This window comes from Astatotilapia calliptera, chromosome 7 (genome assembly GCF_900246225.1).
Source record: "Astatotilapia calliptera chromosome 7, fAstCal1.2, whole genome shotgun sequence".
NCBI classification, from domain to species: Eukaryota; Metazoa; Chordata; class Actinopteri; order Cichliformes; family Cichlidae; genus Astatotilapia; species Astatotilapia calliptera.
The window spans coordinates 16,347,738-16,370,635 of NC_039308.1; the positions used below are offsets into that span (position 1 = coordinate 16,347,738).

Sequence of the window (22,898 nt, forward strand, 5' to 3'; positions counted from 1 at the left end):
CCCCTGTGCCGCTTGTGAGTCCGTCACGTCATCTGTGTTTACGTCGCCCTGTGTGTGTGTCTTTGAATTTTATCTCCCGTTCCTGTTTGTGTCCCCCTCCTTGTTTTTCATTCCATGTCTCTCCTGTCTGTCATGTGCATCAATGTGTGATCTCCCCAACCCGTCATGTCTCTCCTCTCTCCCTCCCTCCGTGTCTCGTCTCCCTTAACTGTTTCCATGTTTCCATGTCTCTTTGTGTCTCCTCCCTATGTCTCCCCAGACTGTCTTGTTCCTATGTACGTTCCTTCCTTCTGGCCCTGGTGTCTGAGTCTGTGTTTTATTTTGACAGTCTATCGTCCAGTGTTTAGTGTGTTTAGTTTTGCTTTCCCCATCTCTTATGCCTATTCATTCCAGCTGTGTTCCCATGCATTTCCACTTTCCTTGTTTTCTCTCAGTGTATATATTTTGTCTCTGTCTCCCTCAGTTCCTTGTCGGTGCATCCGTTTACACTCCCTCATGTCTCCATGGTATTTCCAAGTATTTAACAGTATTTAGTTTTCCCAGTTTAGGTTTTTCATGATTTGTTCTTCGATTAATTTGGTTTCCCTGTTTTGTTCATGTATGTTATCAGCCACAATAAATGTCTTGTTTTTTTGTTAAGTCTAGTCCATTCTCCTTTGTCTGAAATTTGAGTTGTATAGAAGAAAATGTTGATAATTCCCAAACACTTAATTCAATACTTTTGTTAAGTGTAAAAACTGATGGATCCAGCTGTAGCTAACTGAGATGTCACTGGTCTGGTTTACTCAAATCAGCTGGGTCTTGCACCTAGCCACAACACAGTTTCTTTGTTCTGTAACCAGTTAATCTTCACAGCATCACATTCATTTAAAAAAAAAAAAAAAAAGATTTAATCCAGTGCTTGTTCATGCAAAATAAAGAATGTGGAGTTAGACCCTCATTACTTACACTGGGGTATACCATACCTGGTCTATGGCCAGATTTCTGTGAGTCCCCCAGAGCATGTTGTGCACTAGTGATTGACTTATAGAGCGAAAGAGAAAAATCTCTTTTAATGTTTTCACTCATTTACCAATACTTTATAAATCGGCCTCTATCCATTATTAATAATATCATTTTAGTAGCCAGGTTGTCGAAAAATACTTGGCAGGATCTTTTACTACAACTGGCAACAACAGCGGTATTTTTCACAACCTGGCAATCCAAAACTGTTCGTCATTTATAGACAACCAGTGAGATGCAGTAACATCAACTCTTTCAATAATGAATCTTTAAGTTAAAACTTCCGAGCCTGTGACTTTTGAGGAAGTAATGGCAGCCAAACATTTCCAATTTACATGTTTAAGCTGACTAAAGCTACACTGGAGACCATTTCCTGCTACGTACCAGGAGTGATACTTAAGAGATCGAAAATTTAATTTCCCTCCACATTTTTTTTTTCTTAAGTGAGCCTCAGCCTGAAGTCATGCATCTTGAACATCACTTTGCGGGATACCGAGAAGCTTGGCGCACGGCATAATTGACAGTGAGGTAACAGCGGCATCAACCTGGAGAAGAATAAGCCGCTCTGAATGGTGCTTTTTGCTGCAGAGCCTCAAGCAACAAATTGTGTCCACTTGAAATGCACCATTGATGAAGAGTCTATGTGCAAGAGAGAGAGAGAAGGGGGAAGAGAAAGAGAGGGAGAGAGCGAGGGCGACCACACAGTAAACGCACAGCTCCTATGGCAGATCCGTTCCGCTTCACTATCACGCAGTGAACAGTTTTTTGGCTCTGAAAGAAGAGCTGCAAAAAAAAAAAAAAAAAAAAAAGCAGTTGGAATACCAGTCGTGGGGCTTTTTTGTTTTTTGGTCAGCAGTTGTCGGAGTTTGCGCCGCAGTGATGACCAAGCGCTCTTAGCGGGTTAGGAGTGGAGGAAGACGTCCGTTTGCCGTTTGCTGTCGCCTTGTCCGCTGGACTAACATCGCATGGGGACATGAGCAGTGTGGATCCATCCTCTAACAAACTGTTGACTTTCAATCAGCGGTAAAAAACAACAACAACAAAACAAAAAAACAACCTAAATCCCACTCATACCTGTGTGAATGCCGCTCACTCATCTGTTGATTGCATGCTATCGTATCTCCTCCAGCACTCGCATATTTTACGCAGCTGAACGCAAATTAGGCTGGAAACACCTGCTCTGGTGTCTTCCAGCGTTGTCACCATTTGTCGGTGCGCATTGGCACCTGCTAGATCCGCGACTTGTTTGTGCACTAACTGACAGGTTTTGGTCGAGTTCTGGCTACTTTACGTGTGAGGTGCATGATTTATCGGTCTTTGCTCGTTTACTTCTGTTAACTAAAAGCGCCGCTGAATCCACAAGTCTCCAGTCTGGAAGTAAAAAGCTTCTCAACGTACAGCTTTTAATTAACGAATTACTGTCGTTAGTTTTAAAAAATTAAAAACAAACAGAAGCAAACCAAATTGGTTCATTTATTTTCTTTCATTTTTGCCCGAGAGAACAGACATCACAGGCGCTATGTGCATGGAAAAATGTGAATTATTCATAACCTGCTTTTCAGTTCAAGGTGTGGAGGTGCATTCGGCATTCTGGCTTTGTGTCAGTATAACATATGTGAGACACACAGAAGGCAGGCATCTGGCTTAAGCTGAGCAGCTGAGTTTAGATGTAGTCCAAGGCTGCTTACTGTGTGGAAGCTCATTTCCAGCTTCTTCTTCTTCTTCTTCTTCTTTTTTTACAGATGGGAAATGCCACCGCTGTGGCTCTTTTAGCAGCTTAAAAGGGAAAGCTTTGGGCTGCAGTGACAGCTGAACACAGAGACTGGGTGTATAGGAAATACTCTGAGGTGCCAGCAGCATACTGCAGCGTTTGTGTGAAGATGACTGTGAAATGTCCATTCTTAAAATGATTTCTAACATCGCTGATCTGGATTTTTTTTTTTTTTTTTTTTTGCCCCATTTTGTGTGATTTCTGCATCATCTTAGCTTTCAGTGATCACTCTTGCAAATTGTGACTTAGTTTTATTGGGAATAATTCATAAGTCCTTATAGAAAAGTTAATGAGTAGCAGTTACTTTGCATACATATACTGTAGTGTGCTATGCAGCTCTGTCAGTAACTTCACTTTGATATTTACATGCAAATTTTCTATATCACATCCTGGAGTGCACAATAAGAAATTATAATTGGGATAGTGAATGCTTAATTGACAAATTAGTTTAAGGAATTTCTCATACTACCCAAAAATAGTCTTCCAGTTGGTAGTATAACATCATATTTTTGCAGTAATTCCTAATATTTATAGTTTTTCTTCATGTGTTGTTAGACAGCCTGTGTCGGAAAGCCTTCAAAAGTAACATTATTTCTGAATTGTGTACCAGCTAATGGATATTTTATGTCGGCCCCAAAAGTCTTTTGTTTGGCATTGTTCCTGCTCCTGTTGGCATCTTTTTCTCTCATAAACAAATCCCATTTTGTTGTGATTAAAGAGTCACACAGTGCTTAATGTAATAGGAAAAAATGACTGGTTTAGTCTCGTGGAGCAGTTGGAGGTTTCGTGTGATGGGTGTACTCTACATTTCACTCCATTTCAAAGGCTGCTGTCCATTGTCTTGTGACAGAAACCACAATTTCCAACCTCTCCTGTACTGCATTACTGAGGGCAGCACTTGAGTAATGAATATCCATCTTACCTTGTTCGTTTCGAAGCGATTTCTCTTTGCTCTGAGCTTTCAAAGTCATTTTGCTTTGGCTAACAGCCATTATGCTGCTGGAAAGTGATTGTCTGGACTGCTGTGGTGCAGAGTTCAAGCTATGATGTCTAAACATATGGGTGGCTTCAAATGCGGGACTATAATTTCAGCTGTGCTATATCTCAAAACCATGTAATGACACAGCATGTCAGGAGAGTGAGGTAGCTTGATGGGCTTACAGCCAGTCATACAAGCCTGAAAGTGGACTAGCTGCTCTGATGCAAACAAGGTGATGTGAAGCAGATGTAAAGTTCATCATGTACACACTTTTAGTACACTGCATTACAGGCACAGACAGTAGGGGTGGGGGGATGGTATATAGATTAACTATCTATATTGATTTCAGAGTTAATGTTGTTATGAAATATATAAATACACTCACTGGTTACCTTACCGGATACACTTTACCAGTACACCTTAGTTGGACACCTTTTAGTTACCAAACTTCCTTAATTCTATGTGCTCGAAACATTCCTTATACATGATCATGACTGACATGATGGCATCACACAGTTGCTCCAGATTTCTTGGCTGTACATCCATGATTTGATCTCCTGTTCCAACACGTTCTATTAGAATGTGATCTGGTGACTATGGAGGCAGTTTGAGTAAAGTGAACAGACTGTCATGTACAGGAAGGCAGTGTGAGATGATTTGAGCTTTGTGACGTCGCACATTATCCTGCAGGAAGCACCCACGAGAAGATCTGTACACTGTAGTCATAAAGGGACAGACATGGTTAGCAGCAATACTCGGATAGGATGTGGTGTATAAGAGTGGGGTTTAAAGTGTGCCAAGAAACTATTCCCCACACTATAACACCACCAGCACCAACCTCAACCTTTGCTATAGAAGGCAGAATGGAGCCATGCATTCCTGTTGGTTACAACTGATTCTGATCCTACCATGTGAATGTTGCAGCACAACTCGATACTAATCAGGCCCTGCAGCCTTTTTCCTTTTCCTTTTTTCTTCTGTTGTCCAATTTTGGTGACCCCACATGAACCATAACCTCAGTTTCCTGTTCTTAGCTGATAGGAGTGGCACCTGGTATGATCTTCTCCTTCTGCAGCCCATCTACTTCAAGATTCGACATGTTGGGATGCTTTTCTGCATACCTTGGATGTAGCCAGTGGTTGAGTTAGTATTGGTTCGTTATCGACTTAAGGCAGTTTGGTCATTCTCCTTTGACTCCTATGGTCAATAAGGCATTTTTACCCAGAGAACTGCTGCTCACAGGATTGTACAGGATGTAGAACTGGCAACATTGAAGCCACATTCAAATCTCCTTTTTTTTCATTCTTCTGCTTCTTCTGTTTGAATTTCAACAGGTCGTCCTTTGCTATGTCTACATGTTTATATGTACTGAGTTGCTCCCATGTGATTGGCTGAAAGAATAGCTATATTAACAATCAGTTAAACAGGTGTACCTTATATTGTTGCCAGTGAGTATGTGTATAAATTGGAATATACTTGAAATCCTGTCTGTGTTACACTCCTGCAGCTCTGTTCTCTGACAGGTACATGTTCATCATCACATTCAGGGCACTTCACTCCCGCAGCTTGTTCCACCTCTCTAATAGTTTGTTAGCACAGCATGAATGTTGCTTATCTGTTTGGTCTGACTGAAACCACATTGAGCACAAACAAGCAACCGGCTACACCTCACACATGTGTTAAAATACCTTTCATTTTACAAGTGTTTTCCAGAACATACGAAGATGTAGTCTCGGTCTGGCAACAATGTTTTTCCCTTTGAGCATTATGGAGGTTATGAGATTTTGAAAAAAATAAACAAATCAAAATAAGTCAAAAAATATCAGTTGTAAAGATTTGATTACTCTGCATGCAGAACCACTTGTACATGCATCTTTCGCACAGTTCAGCCCTAACTTAAAATATGAGAATCATCATTGGAAGCACCAAACGAATAAAATGAACAAAATGAGCTTCAGTGGGAGATGCAGTGGTTCTCATTAAGGAGATGGTTGAGGTAATTTCACCTAATCACCTTCCTCCAAGATAGAGTCCCTTTCATGACCCTCTCTCTCAGAGGTACAGTGAAGGGCAGCAACTCCCATTATGGGCAGAAAAACCCACGGCACATATAGTTGAAGGTATTGTTGTGCTGGACCACTTTCTTAATCGCATCTCTGTAGAAGAGGCAAGAATGAGGGATGGGAGAGTGTAAGGAGACGATGATGGATACATCCTGTAGTGTACACACACACACACACACACACACACACACACACACACACACACACACACACACACACACACACACACACACGCAACCTTTAAGCCTGAGTGGGCATTATGTATTAACAGCCCTACATCTGCCTTTAGCTTGTCTGCAGAGACAAATAAACCTTACCACAGAGTGAGGAGTTAAATGGAGGTAAAAGGGAAATAGAGGGTGTTGGCCAAAAAGGAAGAGGAGGCTAAACATGGGGGTCATAATAGGCAATCGTGGTACATGATACACAGTAACACAAGATATTCAAAATGTGGAAGGTGTACAGCTAATAGCACACTGTTATTCACTGAATCAAGCTGAGCACCCATCAGCTAATCGGTTGAGTTAGCTTTCAGGAACAATGGCTAATATTTTGGGGCTTCTGGTGTCGCCGGTGGATCTCTAGGTGAGGACTTCCTGTACCATTGTTTTCTATGCAGATGACTTTTGAAAAACTAATAAAAGGCAGCAGCATCGTGAGACTATATATGGTTTTGATGCCAGAACTTAGTAGAGAAATCCTTGTTCACAGCTGTAAGATTCTTCTGGTAGTCTGTCACCAGGTTTGCAGACATCCCTGGAGGGATTTTAGCCCACTCCTCTTTACAGAAACTCTATCAATTCTTTTGGTTTCAGCGTAGTGTGTTCCCAGTGATGTTCCTGGTGACTGTCTCTAGTCCCTTCAAATCATTAACAAGCTCCTGCTGTGTAGTTTTGGATTGATCCATCACCTTTATCATGATCATCCTCGTCCCAAAAGGCGAGATCTTGCATTGATCTCCAATTTAAAGGCAATTGATCATTTTATACTTCTTTCATTTTTGAATAATCGCGTCAATAGCTGTTAAGTTCTCGCCAAGCCTCTTCGTGAGTGTCTTTTAGCCCATTCCAGTGTTGTGCAGGTTTGGTTGTAATCTGTGTGACACGTGTACAAAGCCAGTCAGAATATCAACCAAACATCCAGAAAAAACAAAATAAAACACTTTCTATCCATTAAAATGAAACTATCATAAATATTAGAGACTTCTTATCTCTGGAAGTGAGAAATCTTATAAATTCGCCAGGGGATCAAATAATTATTTCCCCCCACAGTGGAAATAATAATTTGGCAATTGCAATCTTTATGTTTTTTCCTTATTGTGGATTGTTTACTGCACCCAGTATGATCCCGTTCAAATGTGATTGGTTATCAGAAGATGGATTACCCCTTGCCTTCTAATCCTAATCTCATAAGTTAAATGTATAAAATCATGAAAGCCTTTAAAGATTTAAGCAGTTCTGTGATAGGTCACACACACTTGTGCTTGTGTTTGAACAATTTGTCCTGAAGCACCAGCTAGCATACTGTACCGATGAGAACATGCAACTTCAGTTTTCACACAGTTGCTGCGTGACAGCCGAATAACTTTAACTCCACACAAACTTCCTCCCCAAGAGTTATATCTGTAGTGTTACTGCAAGTTGTGAGATATTTGCCCAGATCCGTGTGTACTCAGTGCGTATGCTTGTAAAGAAAAACATGTCTCATATGTGAGCATGAACTGGTACTGTAGCAGCATCCATCTATCCAGCTCTCTATGTTCAGTCTAATCTTATAAAATTCTATAGACAGAGAGGCATTGTTTCTGCCACTCTTCTCTTCTTTCTGGAACTTCTCTGATTAACATTTGAGGAAGGGAATGACACTGCACGGCATGACGAATTGCACTGCACATCTATTTGGCAGTGCCATTGCTTCATAAATGGTTTTATTGCTAATGGGATTTAACTAGATTCTTATGACATTTAGCATTCCAAAGAAATAAAGCGTCACAAAGGGAACTTTGAGAACGCTGCCTGCTGTGAATAGACAAATTAATTGATCGTTTTAGAATTCTACTGGGCTCGCTTTGTCTTTTCAATTCATCTTTAAGATTTGAGGCTTTTTAAATTGCTACTAAGAATATCTTCTACATGGATAACGTTGGATCGATAATAACACGATTGTCATGACTAAAAATAAGCAGTGATACATGGGTGTATCAGCAGTACTGTAGGGCAATTCAGTGCTGTCATACTGAGAGTCTCGTAGCAAAGTTTTTGTAGGGACGGAAAAAAATATTCGGTCTTTTGTGTGGAGCACCGAGTGTCAAACCTGACATTTATAATCACAAAAACACTTGAATGACTGACCAGCTTTCACTGTAATTTACTTACCACTGAGAGGAAAGAAATCCACTTGTTTACTTCCTCTCAGTGTTAAATGATGACATTCATGAAAGTGCAGTGTCCGTGTTAAATATGTTATAGCTGCGAGTCCGAGCTATGCTGTGATAAGCTTAGTGACTCAGATCTCTATTGCTATTGCTCTTTTCATCTATATCTCAACTAGAATGAAAATTGGAGAACTTACGCTTGTGCATGTTTTAGTGTTTTCAATTTGTCATCATTTTATTTTTCCTTAAACCAGAGAGAAAACAGCTCCTTATTTTCTGTCCCTTCTGTGCAATACTACTTTATGTCTCCATTATAATGCTTTTAGGACCAGATAAGGTTATTCATATTGGAGAAACACTTAAATTTTTTGTATTAGTATTTTTTTTTACTTTTACGTGTGCGTGCGTGCGTGCGTGCGTGCGTGCGTGCGTGTGTGTGTGTGTGTGTGTGTGTGCGTGTGTGTGTGTGTGTGTGTGTGTGCGCGCATTGGTTTGAATCTGTCCCTGTGTCAACTCTGTGCGAGTGTGTATCACCAGCAGTCATCTCTCCACACCAATCTCCATCTATCACTCGAGCCTAATTCAATCAGGACCCCCATCTCAATCAGAAGTGAGTTGGACACAGCTCCCGGGTCAGTCACTGTGCTGCTGGCAGCCACACCATACTGAGAAACAGACAGAGAAAAGAAAAGAAAACCATAAGAAGGAAAGACGCAATATGAATTTAATGCCAATGACCAAAAGGACAAGTAGGATAACTGAAAATGGAAAGAAGTGCCCTTTGGGTCATGGCAACCTTTTCGCTGACTCCCGCCTGAACTCTAAGAGTCTCACCTTTGTACCCCTGCCCTCTTCATTGCTTTCACCCGCCACCCCAGTTTCTGTTATTCCCCTCGGAACTTTTGATCCTACCTCTAAACAATATCCTGTGCAAAGGGCAAGAAGCAGTAGTTAAAATGGTAAATTTGGAAAGGGCAAATAATATAAAAGCACAGACAGCCCCACATAGAATTCCCATATTACAGTACACAGTTCACATTTACTAGTAATCCAATGTGAATACAAGCAGAAGATGATTACTTACCCATACTCATGTTGAAGGAGTGGCAACAAGTGGAAAATATGGATTTGATTTTTTTTTTCTTTAGACACTCACTGGCCACTCGCCGTGAGAACTACCTTAAATCTTCAAGGCACAGATACAACATGGTGCTGGAAACATCCATCAGAGATTTTGGTACATGATGGCTCAGCAGCATCATACAGTTATTGAACATTTGTCAGCTGTGCATCCATGATGCCAACCTCCCATTGCATTACATCCCAAAGTTGCTCTATTAGACTGAGATCTGGTGATTGTGGGGGTTCTTTGAGTATAATTAACTTACTGTCATGCTCAGGTAACTACAGTGGGGCAAAAAAGTATTTAGTCAGCCACCGATTGTGCAAGTTCCCCCACCTAAAATAAATTCTTTACAAATCCTACCATGTGAATTCATGGATTTTTTTTTTCACATTCTGTCTCTCACAGTTGAAGTGTACCTCTGGTGCAAATTACTGACCTCTGTCATCATTTTAAGTGGGGGAACTTGCACAATCGATGGCTGACTAAATACTTTTTTGCCCCACTGTAGATTGAGATGATCTGAGCTTTGTGACATGGTGTGTTATCATGCTGGGACAAAGGGATGGGATGCAACTATCCTCCAAACCATTAAACCACCAGCACCAGCTTGAACCTTTGATACAGAGCGGGATATCATGTTGTTTACACTTCTGTTGTTGACAGTGGTCTTCTGCTACTGTGCCCCATCTGCTTAATGGTTGATTGTGTTATGCAGTCAGAGATGCTATTCTGCATACCTTAGTTTGAGTTAATGTCGCCTTTCAAAGTCACTTAAATCACCTTTTTCCCCTCCTATTCTGATACTCAGTTTGAACTTAAGCAGGTTGTCCTGACCATGTTTCATGCCTAAATCCATTAATAAGCAGTGGAAGTAGCTGGTGAGTGTATAGTAAATACTTAATAAATGATATTATAGTCCTTTAGTGAGCATAGTGCATAAAAGAAGTAATAGGCAACTATGAATAATTAAATGGCTCTATCCTCTGGCAGCTCCACTGACCTAGTCACCCTGATTTTCCTACAATTATCCAGGTGGTGCTTAGATGAAAAGTGAGATAGTAGTGTGAGAGGAGCCAGCTCGTGGTGTGTTATAATGCATTGATAAATACTTAATACTTTGATAAAGCCAACTTGAAATTGTTTATATGTGACACAAGACTGACTGGTGGCTTGTGAGTATGGAGGACACGATGCATTAAGCGGTTAAGTGATGAGTACCAGTAGCCTCAGGTGGCTCCAATGACTTATTCTTGTAGTGTGATTCACTACTGCCTGTCCTCAAAGCATGTAGCTGAAAAGTGAGTGTTTCAAATGCAGTTGTCATTCAATAAATATTTAAAGCAGTAAAAGTACATACCTGAGACCATAGATATGCATAAATAAGCCAAAATATCTCACGGTGTGATGAAATAGCTGGAAATTTAAGCACATTGATGGGCAGGATCATTGTATCAGCGCACCCAAACATAGGTGTTAGCAGAGGAAAATAAGCAGGACGTGCATGTGGAAAGAGTTAGCAGGGTTAGGGTTACCTGTGGTCTCCAGCTTCTCCATTCACGGGGCCTCGTAGGACTTTACCAATCAAGTCAGATAGCTCTTCTTTTTCTTTTTGGTCTTCCTCATCGGTGGAAAACACAGCTCAGTAACAGAAGCTAAAGAGGTTACCGAGTTGTGCAGACGCCTTCTTTGCATGCATTGCCTTGTAACCATGTACTGTTTGAATGTGAAGAATGGTGAGTCACACACAAACACAAACAGGTGTTCTCTAGTAATACTATACTATGTATATTATGATAAAGAGACTGTAGAAAAACAGATGCTGCAACTGCCACTTGTGTATGAACAATGTCACAGTTTATGCATTGTATACGTATGTGATGAGAGCACATAGGACATGCATCTGAGTCTGACCGTTCCTCTGTGTTACAGCTCTGCCTCAGAGGACTTGGGGTGCAGGCGTGGAGACTTCAGCAGGAAACACTATGGTTCGGTCGAGCTGGTGAGTCCCACCCACAGTGCGCTCACGTCTTTGTTGCTCTCTTTTGTTTCTCAGCATGAGCATCTCTTTTTCTTCTTTCCTCTCATCCTCATCATTGATTCTTCTGTTGATGACCTCCCCTCCCTCTCTCTCTCTCTCTCTCTCTCTCTCTCTCTCTCTCTCTCTCTCTCTCTCTCTCTCTCTCTCTCTCTCTCTCTCTGTCTGTCTTGCTCTCTCTGTCTTTCTCATTCCCTTCCCACTCCCTGTTGGCATGGATGGACAATAGAGGGGGACTGATGAGTCATGACATGCAGGGCGTGGTTCAGGGATGTGCTTTACCAGTGTGGATCACAACAGTTCTCCACTCAAAGTCATTTAATTCAATTTTGTTTTTATTAATAAAGCACAGTGTTTTAATCTAATGGGATTTTAAAGTGTAAGGTAAACATCTTACGATAGTATAGGGACAGATCGGTTTGTGAGCAAGAGCTCTGCAACAGCAATGCAGGATGCTTTTTGCCTACCAGCCTCCAAACTTAATTCGTTTTGTTTTGATGCTGCTGGTGTAAAGCTGCGGCACAGTGTGTGTCTTTGTGGTTGATTACTAAGCTGTTGAGTCATTGTTGCCCTGGGGGAGCATGTGTGTAAGTGTCTGTGCATGTGTGTAAGCGTACGCCCCTCCACTGTGAGCTGAGTCTGTACTTCCCGATAGCGCAGAGGGACAGGAAGTCCTAGGGTTTTCACGCAGCAATCGTACTTCCTACCAGAGACATATTGCGGGTTTGTCCATGAGTGTCGGGCACCACGTGCTCAGCAGATTAGTGATGAGGAGAAACCGCACTGTGCCTATCAGCACTAGCATACAGACAGTATGGACAGTGAAGTTGTGTGAGTGGAGGCTAGTATCCAGAAACTGTGAGTGTGAGACAGGGTGAGGTCACTAGCTTCAGTGACTTGTTGCAGCGGGTCAGTGGTGTCCTCTCATTTCATTACCTCTGCTACACCTTAAAATCTATTTCTCTAGCATTAGCTCGGACCGTCACTATGCGAAGCAAGGTAAAAAGTGACTCTGACCTAGCATCAGGGATTTAATAGTAGAAAAACAAAATATGTAGATTCCGTATTTAAATGTAATTTATAAACAGCCTTTTTAAAAATATGGATTGAGTTTCTCTGTGGGCAGAGATGTATTTGACTCATCTGAGACTGAAGTTTACAGCTCTTTTTTTAATTTAGCCAACTACATCCTAGAATATACTGGCAGGTTTTGTATTGATAACTACTGTAAAATCAATAATAAAATCTAACGATAGATTAAAGGTGGAATTTGACAAGTGATGCTAAAGAGCTTAAACTCAAATTGATGACTTCTAGCCTTCTTCTGCATTAGTCCAGTTTAGTTTTTACTGTAAGCCTTACCACAGATACTGCAGACTACTTAGTTCAGTAACCTCACATTAGCCTTTTGACCAATGCAACACAGTTGATCATTTGATATATTAGCAAAAACCCATCCCACAGGCAGTTTTTCCCATGCCGGCATCAAACTTGGTATGTCTTGATGCATGCTCAATCATCCAAATCCCAAAAGGTTGATTCGTTCATCTGAACAGAATCAACCTTTTGGGATTTGGGATCCCAAGATTTGGGAGTTTCACTACTACATCCAGATGAACAGAATCAACTTGGTATGGTTACATGAGCATGGCTCTTTCAGTGTAGCAAGCAAATGCCTGGAAAGATTCTCCTCGATCTCCCAGCTATCGTGACCCTTTATCCCCTTCAGTTCATGCCATGGAATTGTAAAGGGGCGTCAGATAGAAAATAAAAACCTGCCTGTTTTTGAAAATTAAACCCTATCATAAGCTTTAAATTGTACGTGTAACATGCCTATGAATGTGCAAACGCTATGTTTGTACATAAAAACAGGAGTGTACACTCATAAACCATTGTTTTTATATGCTGATACAAAGACAGAGTACTTTTATTTGAAGTAAATATTTTAACCACGTAGATGTTAGAAATATTGGGATCTTAGATTGTACCAATCAGTCATCAGGAGGAGTTTGGGGATAAACATACAGACATGCATACTCTGCAGTTATTATAGTATGATGATAACGGTTACGTCCCAATATGAATTAATAACCATATAACTCAACAAGATAACCCTTCTTCTTCCTATCCACAATCTGTTACAGGCATGTGAAATAAAATGAAAATTGAATTTTCTTATACTTGTGGACCTCTATTTTACACAATTAACTTGCAATCATCTGCCACTACAGAAAAAAAAAAGCAATGCAAAGCAGTTCTGCTCGTTTTAGTTTTGTTATTTTGCCAAATGCTAAAATACAGAAACTGCAGCTTTATTGACATTTAAATGCATACAAAATGATAACAAGAAAAGAAATAATGATTTTCTGACCCACTTAAACCCCTTGGCTGCAGCTATTTTGAATATTTTATTGATTTAATAGCATATGCTTAAAATAATTACCATGTTATGAAAGTCCAAAAAGTTGCAAATCCTGACATGTGAGATCTCAAATGTTTAAATAATGTCTTACATAATTGGTCTATAGTATAAAAAAAATCTACTCACTGCCGTAAGATTACTAAGCAACATCACAGTGTATCTCTTGTGAAAGCTACAGTTTTCATTGTAGAGTTAGGTGTCGGAACAATTTCTTAGCCAGGTGCAATGGCTAATTGCTCAGGTGTTCACGCTTTCCTGGAAACATCACAATGAGAAGGACAGAGTCCCTCTAGCTGCTTGCCTATTCTGCCAATTTCCATGCTAAGCTAAGCTAACTGGATGCTTGCAATTATAGTATTGTACTGTTGATCATCTCATCAGAGTCTGAGCAAAAAAAACAAACATTCATAATATGCATTTGTTTAACTGCCATGAGAATATGCCCTAAGTATAACTTCTAGAGATTTACTTTTGAAGTTTAGTTTAACAGAATGGTTAACAGCTTCATCCATATGCTCTGAAGGAAGCTGGATAGGCTGTGTATGTTAATCATAATAAACTTTAGTACAACCACCTTTGTGCTTTTCTAATGCTATTATAGTGTATTACAGATTTATTACAGGTTTCAGGTTACATAATTCAACTAATTATTGGTGCTCAAACAAATTCACATAAAACTTCAAAATAATCATTTCATCCAGGATGATTCGGTTATTAACACATGGCAATTTCAGGTGTGATAAAAGGCAAAATGGCATGGTTAAGAAACGAGGAAGTGGGCAGAAGGAAATTAAATACAGGGCTTGATAAACCACCTTTATATTCACAAAGGACCTCAGGGAGTATAACCACATTACTACATTACCTGTGGTATATTTTTGCGCCTCAACTCCGTAGTGAAATTAAGCTCTTGGCTTTCTGTGGGAGAAGAAATATAATTGCGTGTGTGTGAACATACAGCAGAAAGTGTTTTTGTCAAGTCTGGCACTCATGCTGCTTAAGGCTGTATGTCTCTGGGGGAGGCTTGTGCAAAGGTCGGGAACGAGTCTGTGGTAATTCAGGTTATGTTGCCTTTTAGCCAACAAACAGCTCTTTGTGTTGACAGCATTGAATCGATGTGCTCTGTGTCTGTTTGTGTCCCTAGTGTGGTGTTGGAAGGTTATTAGGTCCTGACATTTCCTTCAAAGAATTATTCAATTGTCCTAAAAGTCACATAATTACCAGTCATGTGTGTGATTGTTAAAATGATGTAACTCATATTTTATGTCTATCTTTGAGATGCTTCAGTGCACGTCTGCTGGGCTGTCAGAGCTGCAAGCACTCTGTGATGGTGATGCTGTGGCTTCACCTGTGGCGCCTATGGTGGTGTGATGTTAATGTGGGCAGAGTAGTGTCCAGCAGAGATGACAACGTTGAGGTCAAAGCTTTCTGCAGAGACTACGTTTGGGGCTCACTTGCAATGACGCACAAGAAGGATGAAGTTAAGGCATAAAAAAGCTTTGTTTGGGGAGTTGCAGTGTTTTTGCTGTGTTCTCTGTCAAGATGATCCCACACTGCTTCAGCAATGTTGAAGTCCAGGATCTAGGGAAGCCAATCCATGACAGATAGTGTTCCATTTTGTGTTTTTCTATTCAGATATGTTTTTACTGGATTGGCAGTGTGTTTGTGATCATTATCATATTGATAAAACAAAGCTGTTGCCAGTTACATTTTTTCCAAATGGTGGATCAAAATCTAATGGTACTTTTCTGCATTCATAGTTTTGATAAGACTCTCAATACACTGGCTTGAATGGGCCCTAAACCCCACATGCATGGACATAATTATCGATTATCTCACCATTTGCTGCATAAGGAAACGTGACTACACTATATGCATCATTACTCTGTGTGGAGTTTGCGTGGGTTCTCTCCGGGTACAGTGCAGTTAGCGGGGTTGGGTTAAGTGATGATTCTACATTGTCCATAGGTGTGAATATGAGTAAGGATAGTTGTCTGTATCTTAGTGTTAGCCCTGCAACAGACTGGTGACCTGTCCAAGGTGTACCCTGCCTCTCCCCCTATGACAGCTGGGATAGGCTCCAGTGGCTTCACTCTTCGTATTCTTTCTTTTTGGGGCACGGATTTGATGGTGGTTTATTTTAGTTCTTTTAGTACTAAAGAACATGTTTTCAAATGTCACAACTAGAAGATATTGATTCAAAGCAGGGACTCCCTAATAAGAGAGACCAGCATAAGCAGAGCCATGACTCACCCTGTCTGTTTTATTTTTGGCATCATGGAAGCAGTGGTAGCAGGGCTCCCTACAATGTATGATATGATTCACTCTTGAGCACACACAACTAAGACACTATATAGATATGTATAGGATCCAGTTTCATTTCAGCCTGCTTGCATTATAAGACACTTTGTACTGTTAAAATCATTTGATGGTGAAAACACCGAAGAGTCACTAGAGTGCTCTGCTGTTAAAGGTGGACATCAGCATCATATTAAACGGGGTCCTTGTTTGTTTTTTCTTATTTCCTGTGCATGTTTACTGTTACCATGGTTGATGAGTTCAGTTTCACTGTGTGTGCACCGCCTCACACCGACATGCATCACATGCAGTGTGGAATAAACCTGACAAGAGTTGTGACGTTGCAGTGTGTGAAAAGGTTTTTGCTCCCTTCCTGATTTTTTTATTGGGGGTTTTGACATATTTGCACACTTTCAGGTGATGATCTGAAACAAATCTTAACCTGATAACCCGAGTAAATTTAAAAAAAATGCTATTTTTAAATGATTTCATTTATCAAAGGAAAAAAAAACTATCCAAACCTACTTGGTTTAGTGTGAAACAATAATTGCCTTCTAAACCCTGATTGGGTTTTGGGAGCAAAAATGACAATTTCAGCAATTGTGATAACTGGTAATCAGTCTTTACAGGAATTTTTTGGAGGAATTTTGACCCATTCTTCTTTGCAGAGTTGTTTTATTTCAGACAAATTTAAGGGTTTTCAAGCATTAATAATAACTGACTCCAAAACTCCCAAACTGTTTTGTTTTTTAGCCATTCAGAGGTGGACTTGTTGGTGTGTTTCAGACTATTGTCCTGCTGCATAACCCATGTGAGTTTGAGTTTCAGGCCATGAACTGATGGTTAGATATTCTCCTTGAGAATTTTCTGTTAGTTGTCCAGGTCCTGAAGCAGCAAACCAGCCCAGGCCATCACACTACCACCGCCATGTTTGACTGACTGAAATCCTGTGTTACTTTTACTCCATATGTAACGGGAAGCAAACCTTCGAGCTTTCCACCGAATGTTTTCCTTGGAACTCTCCCATTGATGTCTCTGTGAACCCAGCTTTCCAAAAATCACGGCTAAAATAACGGCCAATGATGGTTAACCCATGATTTAACATGGGGGCAATTACTTTTTCTCTAATTGCTTTTTTCCCTTAATAATCTTGTCTTGTCTTAAATTTGTTTGATGATCTGAAACATTTAAGTTTAACAAATATTTAAAAAAAAAAAAATAGAAATTAGGAATGTGGCAAATACATTTTCATAGCACTGTAAGTGATATTAAGTCAATATATGTTAGCTGCAACAAAACAACTTAGAACGAGAGTTAAAGCAAACAAGGCACGGCCAGTTTGCATTAAAGTCAAAAACCACACAAAGAAAAGCTGATGGGCTCCAAATGTTAGCTCTCCTCCTCGCACTGTAGTGAACAGATGAAATATGGAACTGAATTCAGCAGATCAGATCTATAGATCAGCGCAGTCTAGCTTTAAGAGTCCGGATGAGTAGAAATGAGTAGAAATATTGGATTGCTGAACTCATAACCAGCACACAGGCACAAATCTATATTTGTAAGTGCTCATCCACACAACTGAGCAAGAAATCCTGTCACCATTGTTCATAGAAGGGGATACACAACACAGTCACAAAAGCGACGCCCACCCTATCTTGTCATTTCATTCTGCAACAACGCCACCGTCCACTTTAAAAAACTTAATTGTGCATTGTTTCATCCTGACACAACAGCTCGGAAAGCATGGAATTTTGTTTTTCCAGTGAACTGAATTGTCTTTGAGGCTGAGTGATGGAGTTGGTGACAGTGAGGTGGGTGCTGGCAGTCTCTGGTGAGCCAAATGGAAAAAAGAATAGGATAAAACCCTTCAGACACACATTCTCATGGTAATTTTTTCTGCGTGCGGACATTGTATTTGCCTTAGCTTCGTGCTATTTGATGTGCCGCAGTGCACAACATTAAATGAGACTGGCACTACTGGCAGAATCGGTGCGTGTGTGTGCTGAGAGGTTAGCTGTCAGTCTTGCACAGCGACTGGTGAGCAGACGGCTCCGCTCCCACCTGCCTACCAGTGTTACTGTCATTGCCTCAGAGGCTTTTGACTGCACTGTCACACTGCATTTATTCCCACTCTCAGCGTGTATCACACTGTTTGCGACGCGTCTGTTCGTCTGCTTATTAACTGCATAAATTCGGCCGAGCAGAAGACACTTTGGCCACAAGTGGCAATTAAGATAAAAGCAAATAGATGTATGCTGTGTGTAGTTTTGCTTTTGTGACGCAGACACTGAAGTGTTTATCCATTAAGCCAGAATCACACGTACGTGTTTCAGGCTTCGGTCGTCTCGAGTCGTAATCATTTTAAAAGGGGTGACTTGTTGCATTGCTAAATTGAATTGTGGGCTCTTTGCAGAAAGTTGAGAAAAGATCAAACAGCCACAAATTGCCTTTTTTTTTAATGTTCCAGCACAGTTGTGTTGTGTTATGCAAATTATTGAAGACAGGCTAAGAAGCCTGATGTCGTGGGTGGTTGTGCTGATCCTTTTTTTCCCTTCTTTCCAAATCAATGCACTGCTGGTGACCCATAGTGTAGTAAACTTAGAACAACACAGATTTGAATTAAATGGATTTGCTGCATAGATTATCCTTTTGTCGTGTTGAGTCAGGATTGGACCGATATCTGATCTGAATTTGAATTTGATAGGTGTGACTGATATTTGGGTCGTGAGTACAGACTCAAAGTGACTCATCCACACGTTTGACTGTTATGTTACTGGTATTCATGTTATGGAAATAGTTAAAAAGTCAGTAATGAGCAGAGGTGGGTGGGTGCTGTTTTTTTTCCTTTTTTGTTTAGCTTATATTTACTGAATAAATCACAACTATCACTGATCGCTACATTTTGCAGAATGGCCACGGGATGAGGGGAGGAAACCTTAAAAGTATCCGGTTGAAAATAGTCAAATAAGGCAAGTTCACAACAAGTTATATCACTGCAATAGACTGGTGACCCATCTGGGGTATAAGCTGCCTCTCACCCCATGATAGATGGGATAGGCTCCAGGGGAAGCCACTACATCTATCGAAAACCCCAAATTAAAATTCCAAAGAAAGCAAAACATTTTCCTTTGCACACAGCCACTCACTGTCACTCACAACATTGAAAATGGCTCACTGGGGCTGCCTGTTGTTCTCCCAGCTTTTGTATTCTGTGCTGAGTCACCTGAGTCAGCACCACAGGAGAAGAGGGGGGCGCATAAATAAGGAGGGAGACAAACAGTTACCAACACTCATGGTTCCTAGGATATTTAAAAGTAAAAGATTAGTCTTAAAGCTTTTACTTTTTGATAAAGCTTATAGTCCGAGATGGATCGGGTGACCCTGAACCCTTCCTTAGCTATGCTCCAATAGGTGTAAGCTGCTGGAGAGTTCCCATAATGTACTGAAAAGTTATTCTCTCCATATGTTTATACACTGCTTTGCATGTAGTTATTACTAAAATCTGGCTTCACAGTGTGTCTTTTGCCCTGCACCCCGTTCATGTTTCATAAAAAGTGAAAGTGAAAAGAAAATTCTCCTGCTAACAATTCTATGTAGCCTCTTATAGCTTAATCCTGTGTACCAATAATTACAAAAAAGAACAAAATGGATATCTGTCAGAGGAATCAGACTACCAGCAGTGTTTTTTAGAAGATCGGCACCTTCTTAAGAGCTTTCAGGAATATTGCATGGCAGAGTTTAGTTTGCTCAATGTCATATCAGTACCACATTATTTTGCTTCTTTTGCAGACTAACAGCTTGTACAGCTGATGTTTTTTTGTTTTTTTCGTGAGCTTCAGTTTGCATTTCCTGACTGAATTTGGTCTGATTGAAGAAGGAGGGTTTTATGCTGATCCAAGCTAATGAAGTGCTTCAATTTTAAGTTACATAACTTATTATATGGGAGCAATTAATAGTGCTTCAACTCCTTCCACTGTGCATCTGTAATTCATCTGAATAAAAAAACACAATGAAGAGTTTTATTACCGTAGACCAAGAGGAAGGTGAAAAGATGAGACTGAATTTCCATGATTCTTTTGACAACTTCTTCCCATTCAGTGACTTATTTTTAATCAAGGAACTCTGTTTAATCTTCCCGTTTTTTCGCTCAGTCCTTTTCTTTAGCAGTTTCTGCTTCTCTCTTTTCCCACTCCTAATCTCCATCTTAATTCTTTCAGTGTCTTTTTTTATATCTTCTCACTGAGTGTGCACCTGCCTCTCTCCTTTTTCTCCCTCCCCGTGCTATTCCCTCCTCGCCCTCTTTCACATCCTCTCCTGCTCTACTGAACTACGCCTCTGTGTTTCCTGCTTTCCTGGAGGGTTGTGGGTGTGCATGAACAGGCCCGCTGATGAGATCAATTATCTATCAGCAGTCACAAAAGTATTGATTTAACAACCCCCACACATGTCTCTCTGCACTGCATCTCTTTTTTGTCCCGTGGGCCTCGGGGGAAATCAGAGGCTCCGGTACGAGCTCGATTGTGTACGTGTGAAATGCTCAAGTCGTGCCCTAAAATGTGAGCTGTTTAAGTGTGTCTGTAAGAGGGAGTGTGAGTGTGCTTCATCCATAAAGCCTCCAAAGCCTCTTAAGTTCATGAGATTAAGAATTGTGGAGATATCCATTATTCTTTCACCGCTCAACTTTGTGTTGTCATTATGCACCTCTCTTGGCTTCTAACGTTTTTTCCCTTCTATGTAGTGGGGAAAATAATCATTTGATCCCTTGTTGAATTAGTAAGTTTGGTCACTTTAAAAGAAATCAACAGTCTCTAATTTTTATGGTAGTTTCATTTTGTTGGAGAGAAAAAACACATTGAGTAAAAGTTATAAACTGATTTGCCTGTCATTGAGTAAAATAAGCATTTGATCTAAGTTGGCCCTGATTATTCAGAAATGAAAGAAGTATAAAAGGATCAATCGCCTTCGATTTGGAGCTCAATGAAAGATCTTCCTTTTGGGATTAGGATGATCATGATGAAAGTGATTGATCAGTCCATAACTACAACGGAGGAGCTTGTTAATGATCTGAAGGCAGTTGGGACCGCAGTCACAAATAAGACCATTGTGACCACACTACACTGTAATGGACTGATATCTTGCAGTGCCTGCAACATCCTCCTACTCAAGAAGGCACATATAGAGGCTTGCCTTAAGTTTGCCAGTGAACATCTAAATGATTCAGAGAAGGCTTGGGAGAAAGCGCTGTGGTCACATGAAACCAAAATGAAGCTCTCAGGCATTAAATCAACCTACCGTGGTTGGAGGAGGAGAAATGCTGTGTACTGTGAAATCTTGGATCAGAACCTCCTTCCCTCAGCCAGACACTGAAGATGGGTCATGGATGGGTCTTCCAGTGTGACAGTGTCCAAAAACATACCACCAAGGCAACAAAGAAGCATATTAAGGTCATGGAGTTGCCTAGTCGGTCTCCAGACCTCAGTTCTGTAAGAAATCTGTGGAGGGAGCAGAAGCTTCAAGTTGCCAAGCTGCAGCCTCTGTAAAGACAAGTGGGTCCTCCTGAGATGTCTGCAAACCTGGTGACCAGCTACAAAAAACGTCTTATCGTTGTGCTCGCCAACAAGGGTTTCTCCGCCAAGTATTAAGTCATGTTTTACTTGGTCATCCAATACTTATTTACATATACAGTTATAATTTTATATACAGTTACTGACTTGCAAATCAATTTTGTTAACTCTTATGTAATGTGGTTTTTGTTTTTTGCATTTTGGATTGGTATTCGGCATCGATTAAAATTTAATTTCCATCAAAATTAAAGACTGTTCATTTCTTTGGAATTCAGCAGGGAATCAAATAATTACTTCCCCCACCGTATATAGGTTTGGTCCTGTGTCTCCAGTATTGTTCCCAGCAGTGTCGAGGTGTTTTATGAGTTGTTTGTTAAAGCGTAGAAGCATAACAGGCTCCCCCTTTTCCCCTGTTGCCCCTCATTTTGCCTCCTCCAGCCCACCGGGTATCGTTGGAATGCAGCTTTTTCTTCTTTGCCACTCTTCTGTTCCATGATTTAAAAGCAGTGGCTACACAATACATAGACACACACAGAAACACACAAAAACACACACACAGACTCCCCAGAGAGCTTAATCTCTCTTTTCTTCTGACATTTTTCTTTCTTTCACCCCATAACAACTGAAAGCCTATTCACACACTGCAGCACAAACACTTACCTAAAAACACAATTAATACTGAATGTCTCTCTCCTTTTTTCTTCACATCCAGCCACACACACAAACACATCCACCAGGGAGGTAGTGCATTGCTCTGTATGAACGCTACATTGGTTTCCCCTCCATTATCTTGCGATTGGACAGTTAATGTTGCAGGAGGCACGAAAAATAGAGGAAGATGGTGGCCTACAGCTTCGACATTTACTTTCCATTTTCAGCACTCGAATACAAAATACAGATGTTAACAGAGTCGCAATGCTCATTCATTCACCCATAAACATGGGCACGTACAGGTCCATACCCCGGGATGCGAAAATATGCAGGGAATTTTGATGCCTTTTAATATGCATATAAAAAGAGAGAACATCTTATTTTCATCAGTTTATTCTATAACAAAATGAGTTATTGCAAAGAAGAGCTTCAGACCTGCAGTAAACATGCTTTGGTCTGTATTGATTTTAATATGCCATTATATACACTTACCTAAGGAAGTAAATGCAGCTATAGTGCTGTACTTGTGTGCACATTAGGGCGGAGTGAAATCACTGTCATATTAATAAGAAAAATGTTGCAAATATGTTGTTAGAATTCTTTTTTGAATCAC

At 40.5% G+C, this 22,898-nt stretch overlaps 1 protein-coding gene across 5 annotated transcripts in view; it reads left to right on the plus strand.

Moving 5' to 3' along the window:
* Positions 1-22,898, plus strand: part of garnl3 (GTPase activating Rap/RanGAP domain like 3) — an 86,636-nt gene that overhangs the window by 17,748 nt on the left and 45,990 nt on the right. For 4 of the 5 annotated variants that reach the window (XM_026173355.1, XM_026173358.1, XM_026173356.1 and 1 more), the window contains exon 2: positions 11,245-11,314. In XM_026173355.1, the coding sequence (XP_026029140.1) occupies positions 11,245-11,314 (70 nt within the window). Of the gene's footprint in view, positions 1-1,192; positions 2,026-11,244; positions 11,315-22,898 lie in introns of those variants that run through there. The other variant, XM_026173357.1, reaches the window with a different exon arrangement.